The following is an 8,052-nucleotide window of genomic DNA, read 5'->3' as shown; positions in this document are numbered from 1 at the left end:
ACCTACTTGTAATTTTAGCACTGATTAAATATACCATTGCTACAATATTTTTCAGCAAACTGATTTTATTGTTGTATATTAGATCAATTTATGATTGCAGCAGAAGAAAATTTAAGAGGCCATATTACCCATTCTACAATATGAAAACCTCTTCAAATTCACTCTCATTTATGCCTAGAAAATAGTTAAATGTTTACAAAATGCAGTAAGAGGGTAAACAATCAATATAAGAAGAATGGAAAGAAAACCTTCACCTAGAATCAGACACAAAAGGAATAAACATTTTAATATAGCCTACTACATGTTTACGCATTTGGCAGACTCTTTTAACCAAAGCAACTTACATTACATTCAAGGTACACGTTTTTGACATTTTATCATAAAACATAATTTTGTTTGGCTTCTTCAATGGTTTTCAGTTCCTATTCCAGGAAGGAATGGAAGTCTGCCGTGGCGCGACCCCAGCAGAACAGCCAATGAAGTAACTGCTTGTTTGCAAGCATACTTGAGTGACTTTCAGGCAAACGAAGCAGAACTCTACCCTGCAGCGATTGCATATGATATTCTTACACCCCGTTGTGTCATGCTCCACAAGGTTGCCACAAGTGGGGCAAGCGCGCATTGAGGGACAGCTCTCATTTTTGACTTCAGGTAGTTTTATTTCACGACATTTTGCCAACTTTTCAATGTCGGGATTGGTGCAGCCAGGGTTGTCACAGCGGTCAGATCGAGGGCCAGGGCCTTTCCACTCTCTCATACACTGCCAGCAGAATTGAAATGTACAACCCTTCTCAGCCGTGCAGATGGTGCACAAGACACAGAGGTTGGTAATGTCCGCTCTCTCAACGAATGTTTGACATCCAGGGCACTGAATAGAAAATTAAAGGCATCCATGGAATTACAAATAAACTTCTAAAAATCAGTTTTTATTAATCTATTCAACAATGCAAATATTTCTGGATATATGTTGTGATTTATGCCAGTAACTCACTGTTTTGTGTTCGCAGTACTCAGCTGCAGCGAGGACGGCCATCGTCTCTTCAAAATGGCTCTGCTCCTCTTGAGTCAGTACAGCCAACCTCCGCACTTCTGCATAGGGCCATTCTGCATTGCATCTTTTTAGTGTGTCTTCTTTAAGTGCAGGACACAGGAACTTGTGCTGACCCTGAGAATAAAATGCAGACATACTTTTAGATTACTGTATGTGCCTGTTAACAAGTACTGAATGTTTAAATGTATTACCTGGTCAAGCAAACTACGACACCATGCAGTCAGTGACTGTGGGGTCACTGCATGGCCACATGACATCTCAGCACGACGAGTCTCAGGGTCATCATCCCCAGCTGAAAGGAAAATCAGCACTAATGACACATAGCATACAATCACTAGCATTCAAAAAAATACAGTTTCTATGCAATACCTTGATAATCAGTGTGCCAAAATGTTTGGTCAATGCTTTGTGAAATGCACCTGACTTGATAACAATATTGAGTAAAGAGTGTATGCCATTTGTTTTTCCAGGGGCAGCAAGGAGTTTCACAAGAGTGTTTGTTGATGAACGTTTTATAAACAAGACCCAGTTTGACCCTGAAGGATGGAGCGGTCCCAGCGATAAAAGATCCCGGTCATGATTCAGAACTGCAGACGGTAAGTGAAACAGCTTCAAATTCAACAAGGCGCATCCAGGTGCTCTGCTTTTTCCAGAGAGAATCATGAAGCTGTATCTTTCTTTTATAAACATAATAAAACTAAAGCCTTTTTGAGGTATGAAAGATGCAGTACTACTCTATAGGTAGCCTACTCTAGATTAAAAATGAGACTGGGTGAAACTGTGTGTTATGTTCCCTTTAATTTCAATCCTGCTAAATCCCAGCCTCAGCCCATTCAGAAGTACTTATATAGAAACATACAGCCTATAAACTATAAGTTATTGGCATGTTTTTTCACTTGTTTAAAAATTAAAACAAACATAAAAAATACTTTGTGATTTAAAAATTCATGCATGAAAGGATTCATGTGGAAGTTGCCTATGTAGCATTACACAGTAATAATCAGTCTAAACATTACAGTAGCTAGGCAATATTTAATAGGCTATTAATTCGCTCTGAGATTTAGCATGTCTAGATAAAGTGCAATCAGTAATTTTTGGTTCAGGTATAAATTCAAGCCTTCATGTTGACAAAGCGCACTTGTTTTCGTGTTGTCTCTGCCTATATGAAAAATAACCCACCGAGATTACTGACCTTCACTAAAGTGAGTTTAAATAGATGTATCTTAACGGTTGTGTAGGCTGTATACATACTTATGTCATCCTGGCGCGTTACAAACTTCAGTGTTTTGTCTTTGGGATCGTAGCGTTTTTCTTCCCGCTGTTGTTCCGTCATTGTCGCTTCAGCAGTCAGTTCAGAAATGAAACGAAACCTAGGTTTTTTGTTGACTGTTTTGTTGTCTTTCCAGTTTGTCACGTGTCTTCTCGGCTGACGGGCTGAGGTTATACCTGTCACGCAAAGTTATAGCAAAGGCTAATAAAAATAGTCTAATTTAATTTACTGGTGTTTCCTCATTCCAAAGAGCCATTCTTGCAGGCAGTCTATATGATCCATCTAGCCTACAGAATAAATTAATGATAAATCTGAACGACAAAAGTAGATAGTGTGATGTTTTTATTATTAGTATTATAATTTAAAGAGCAAAGATGTAGGCGAATATAGCCATATAGCCTGTTTTTATCAAATGGAGCGTCAACACCTCGCAAGCATATATGGCTATAAACAGAAAGTGAAACGTCCACGGTTCATAGCTACTGAATTTTGCAACTTGGTTGTGCTCTCCTAAAATGGGAAAGATTTACCAGATCATAGTTGGAATAAAGGGTGGGAAGAAAACTGTTAATTTTGCACCATCAGAGGAAGAATTCAATAAAATGGCTATTTTGAGATTCAAAAAGAAATGTATAGGCCTATGCATGTTAGCTGTTTTATTTCTGGACACATTTGTAACCAGTGTAACCACATCGTTAAAAAGAATAGACGAGTTGCAAACAATAAAGCAATAGAGGGCTAATTTTAATTAGAAAATAAGTGAATTTGTCTTTTTACTTTTCATTTTTCTAACAATTTGAAATCTACAGCCAATTACACTTACACACTTGTTCAAAATAGCATAAACGTGCACTGACATGTTTACATGTAGCCTATAACGATTGTTAAAGTCTTTTAGAATGTTTTAACCTTCCTCATATGTCTTATGTCTTCCACGGAGGTTTCCAAACTAAGAATTTGAGTACCTGTCGGAATCAAGTCTACCTCAAGGATCTCGTCGACAAGACAACATTTTAAACAGAGAGACACTTCTACATTTATTGACTAATGAATCAATGTGTTGGCTATGAGTGTGTGGACTGGGCTATTGTAAATGGGGTCTTGTCTGTCACCTCACATGCTTGTCACATCGGGGATATCAGTGAAACCCATCTCTGGAATTTAGCTTTTAGTCCAGGATTTTAAGAATTATGACTTATGATGACAAATGATGTTCTTTGCATTGACGTTCTGTCCACTTGACAGTTTCCGTCGCGATTTCAACACGCGAATTCGAAAGTAAAACTATAACTTTTCAGTTGCCTGTCGAAGTTGGACGTGCTATAGTCTGAAACGGAGAATTGATCGCAAATAAGACTGCTTTGACCTCTACGAATTGTAACTTACCAGAAGGACGAATTTCATCTGAGGTAAATTCGAATGCAAAATATTCGATGCTTAGGCTCTTCGAATATTAATCTGTCTTTTAATTAATATTTATGGAATTTAGGCTAATTCACTATCCACTCAGTGATAGGCTAAATACTCTGTTTGATCCCACTCAGCTTAACTGAATTTAGCATACATTTTGCATTTACAATTATTCCCAGAAAGTGTTCGTTCATACACATATCAACCAAAAGACAAGTGCAAAACCGGTTTGCCTTACAGACACGTTTTCAAAAGCCTCCAATACAAATCAGCTGTCCGTTCCTTATACAGCATGAAGAATCCAGGAACTCTCACAGCCGAGAAACGTGACTCTCCAAACAGGTGGGTTGACTTCTTAAAATAACCACACAGCCTAGATAAAACATTTTTTAAAGTAGTTCTAACTGCCGAGAGATCAATGGTATTCTGTTTTTGTGGACTGCTTATCTGTTGATTTATGTGAAATACCTATAGGCTACACTCACTGTAAAAAAAAAAAAAAACCTTAAACCTTCTGTGGCATTTACGTTAAAATACTGTCAGCTGTGGTTGGTTCACCGTAAAAATAGCAACATTTTAGGTGTAACAGACTAAATTTAAATGCACAATAAAAATGCACAGTGTCATTCACACAAACCCTAGACATCATGGTAACACATGATACTGAAATAATGCCAGAAACATTCATTTAACAACATTATGTGTGAGATAAAACCCTAATGTACACAACTAAGAATAAAAAACTAAGAAGAAACATAGCCTAGTTATAAAAAAAAAAAAAAAAAAAAAAAAAAAAAAACATCAAATGTGTCATGAAGGGAATTCTGGGAGTTTCAATTTACGGTTTTTGACTGTAAATTGTACAATTTCATTTTCACTTAATTTTTCACTTCCAAAAACTGTAATTTTAACAGTATTTTACCCTAGAATACATTAAATGTAATTACATTTATAGGGAAACTACTGATAACCAGTTAACAGGTTTTTACTGTAACATTTTACAGTCTTTTACTGTTAAAATCACAATAATTATTTTATAGCATAGCAATACAACATAATTTTGCCACAATTGTTCTTTTTACTCAATGCTTAAGGACACTGTGAGGATTGTCGAGTGCATGCAGTGCATCCATTGACTCTGTGTATGTGTGTTACTTCTGTATTCAGGAATGAAGTCCAATATAATGGACTGAAAAATCAAGGTGCCACCTGCTACTTAAATGCAGTATTGCAATGTCTATTCATGACCCCAAAATTCAGAGAAGCAGTGGTGAGGTAAAATAAATAAATAGCCTTTAAACATTTTCAAGGACTATTGTGATTATTGGTATGACTAATGCTACAATTCTTTACTGTCTTTCTACTTTTCGCTTGACAAACTTTTTATTATTAATTTTCCCTGATTATTAGTCATAAAGTGCTTGGAGATTGTGGTCAGGAAAATCTCTTGCTACAACTCAAGAAGCTGTTTGAACAGCTGTCAGACAAAGCAGCCTCAACTGAAGGAATAACCAAGAGTCTTGGAGTAAGAAATGGTGGGTTCATTTAATTTTCAAATCAACACAGTTTTGAACCATGTTAAATAGCAAATATTAATACTGAAATTTTAATAAGAGTTTAATTTAACAGAAAGTACAAGAGTAAACTATTTTTTTTAATTTCCACACACATATATATATATATATTCAAGTTTTTGAGCAACAAGATGCAGTGGAGTATTATCGGAAGATTTTGAAAGCAATGGGGACACATGCCTCTAAGGTATTTCACATATTAAATGTATTTTAATTTAAGTGAGATTAAATAACTGACTGTAAATATGTCTGTAATTATCATTGATGGCTTAAGGCTAAACAATAACATTAAGAAGTAGCCTTTGTATCAAAACTGACTTTGTTCCAGGTCTTTGAAGGGAAAATGAGCAACATAACAAAATGCTGTAAATGTAGCGAGGAAACCAAAGAAACCAACACCTTCATCTCAATACTTCTGTCTATTGATGTTGGAAATGATGAGAAATATGATGTGGTAGGAAGACTATGTACATAATATGCAAAACAAAGTTTACGTTAGTCAAGTTTTTTGTTTTTGCTTACAGTAGCTTTCCTCTAAAACTGCATGGTGTTTTTTTTCATGGTGACAATATAGAAAAATGGTCTGAAAACCTTCTTTGAACATTCAAAACTTGAAGAGGATGACTGGATGTACTGTGATAAATGTGACCAAAAAACAGAAACAGAAACTGTGAGTAAATTAAAATGTGAGATTTTCAACATCCATCACAGATGACTGATTTACTGTATGAGTTTGCAACTTTTTTATTTTCTTCTTGCAGTGGAGTGCAATAGATGAATATCCCACTGTTTTAACTCTGCATCTGAAGAGGTTTGACTTTGATTACATGCAGATGAGTTACAAGAAGAACGAATGTTGTCTGGATGTACCTCCAAGTCTACACAATGGGGTATCATTAATCAATTATCATACAAAAGGAAAATTGTTATGCAGAATTAATAGAAAATAGTCTAAATATTTAAAACCCTTATCTTTCTCTGCAGGATAAATGGCCTAAATATGATCTTTATGCTGTTATCAACCATAAGGGTGGATACACTGGTGGACACTACGATGCAATCATCAGATCTTATGAAAATGGAAAATGGTACTGTTTTGATGACTACACAGTAAGAAAGGTACTTTTGTTTGTTAGTTTAGTTAGCATTATTGCATATGACTCAAACTGTACATTTTATTTTTTAAATATTCACATCCTTTTTTACAGACTTCAGAAGCATCACTGAAAAAGTGAGTGTTGATCTCTCTCTCTCTCTCTCTCTCTCTCTCTCTCTCGTGTGAAGAATGTAAAGCAGTTGTTTTTTGGACGTAGTATTTAGTAAAAAGTATTTTCTATTTTCTTTGACAGCTCACACCTACCATACATGCTGATGTACAGGAAAGGTACAGGTGAAACACACTAACTCTAACTCTTTCAACATGTTGCTATTTCAGAGACAAAAATACACTTTAAAATGTGTTTAGTTTATGTTTATGTGTTGTTCAAAACAGCTGTGTTGAGCCCTGACAGCGTACTGCATCCGATGAGGATCCTTCTAATAGGACCTTCCAGAGCTGGGAAAAGTGCAGTAGGCAACATCATCCTTGGTGGAAATTACTTTACTTGTGGAAGTGAATCAGAGACTGTGACCAAAAAGTCCATGGCAAAGACAGTGGGAAAGATCACTGTAGTGGACACTCCAAACCTCTTTTCCCTTGATGAACAGAGTTGGAGCCATGAAATGGAAAAATGCATTGAGTTATGTGACCCTGGCCCCAATGTGATTCTCTGGGTCACACCGATTTGTAAATTTAGTGAACAACAACAAGGTCTTTTCCATGCCTTCAGAAAACGACTATATTCAGGAATGACAAAACATATGATGATTATCTTCACAAATGGCAGAGAGCTTAAAAAACTTGGACAAACCATTGACACATTTATCTCCAAACGCAGCAAACTTTGTAAAGTTGTCGGCAGTTGTCAGAAAAGGTACCATGTCATTGACATCCCTAATGGCCACAATTACACTCTAGAACTACTTGAAAATCTCAGCAAGATGGTGACATCAGAGTTTACTGCAATTTCAAAAAGACAATTTAAGCATTGTGTTAGAAGGAAACATCTTAAGAAGAAGACAAAAATCCTTAAAACATTGAAGATGTTAAAAAGTGATTAAACGTCTTGAGTCTGGCAGAAAAATAACTAAAAAGAAAAGTGCACAAAAGAGAAGATGAAATCTTCTGGAAGGTGGTGAATCACTGAATATTTAGAATTTCCTTTTGATTTCCTTTGCATTTTCTTTTGTTATCTAATTTTTTAGTTTTCACTTATATATTTTCAAATGATTTGAGTTAGTCAAGCTTATTTTTTTCATGCTATTTTTTGGTACAAAAAGGGGGTGGGTCAGCTTACCCACTGGCTCAACTTAACTCACTCTCCCCTACTTCCATTGAAGATGAGGCAGAAGCAGGCTCAGGCTTCTTTCTTTCTTTTTTATGGGTTTAGTTGTGGACAAGTTATTCCATGTCTACTCTTGTAGTAGGCCTATAGCGTATTTTTTCATAGTAATAATTCACAGATAAATCATATGACTTTCTATCTAATATCCAGGTCTCTCCACTTTATTTTATGTGAGTATTATGTCATAAAAATGTATTACAAAAGACCATTAAACCAGCAAATGTTTAGCTGAGGCAAACCTTTATTCAGGTACTTCTAATGGTATATTTAAGAAAAATCTTAAATCTGTGATCCCAGTGTAGC

The 8,052-nt window shown here is 35.8% G+C and overlaps 2 protein-coding genes across 4 annotated transcripts; one reads left to right on the top strand and one right to left on the bottom strand.

Moving 5' to 3' along the window:
* Positions 1 to 61: 61 nt before the first annotated feature.
* On the bottom strand, positions 62 to 2,491 carry si:ch211-212k18.15 (uncharacterized protein LOC563681 homolog). Its single transcript, XM_059507437.1, has 4 exons — positions 2,303 to 2,491; positions 1,243 to 1,343; positions 992 to 1,165; positions 62 to 868 (listed from the first exon to the last, which is right to left on the bottom strand). The coding sequence occupies exons 1-4, from the start codon at positions 2,382 to 2,384 to the stop codon at positions 416 to 418; spliced, it is 810 nt and encodes a 269-aa protein (XP_059363420.1). The 5' UTR covers positions 2,385 to 2,491; the 3' UTR covers positions 62 to 415.
* si:ch211-212k18.13 (ubiquitin carboxyl-terminal hydrolase 47) lies at positions 2,178 to 7,759 on the top strand. Of its 3 annotated transcripts, none has more exons than XM_059507406.1 (12): positions 3,458 to 3,730; positions 3,911 to 4,073; positions 4,899 to 5,006; positions 5,142 to 5,266; positions 5,422 to 5,492; positions 5,634 to 5,759; positions 5,880 to 5,975; positions 6,067 to 6,195; positions 6,290 to 6,424; positions 6,514 to 6,536; positions 6,655 to 6,695; positions 6,798 to 7,759. In XM_059507406.1, the coding sequence occupies exons 2-12, from the start codon at positions 4,024 to 4,026 to the stop codon at positions 7,463 to 7,465; spliced, it is 1,572 nt and encodes a 523-aa protein (XP_059363389.1). In that variant the 5' UTR covers positions 3,458 to 3,730; positions 3,911 to 4,023; the 3' UTR covers positions 7,466 to 7,759. The 3 variants fall into 3 exon arrangements, with proteins under 3 accessions (XP_059363406.1, XP_059363389.1, XP_059363396.1); XM_059507413.1 differs by having other exon boundaries at positions 3,459 to 3,730; positions 6,655 to 6,689; XM_059507423.1 differs by lacking the exons at positions 3,458 to 3,730; positions 3,911 to 4,073 and adding an exon at positions 2,178 to 2,253.
* Positions 7,760 to 8,052: the final 293 nt, after the last annotated feature.

The sequence above is a fragment of the Carassius carassius genome, chromosome 2 (assembly GCF_963082965.1).
Source record: "Carassius carassius chromosome 2, fCarCar2.1, whole genome shotgun sequence".
NCBI classification, from domain to species: Eukaryota; Metazoa; Chordata; class Actinopteri; order Cypriniformes; family Cyprinidae; genus Carassius; species Carassius carassius.
This window is presented reverse-complemented; position numbering and strand designations above follow the sequence as displayed.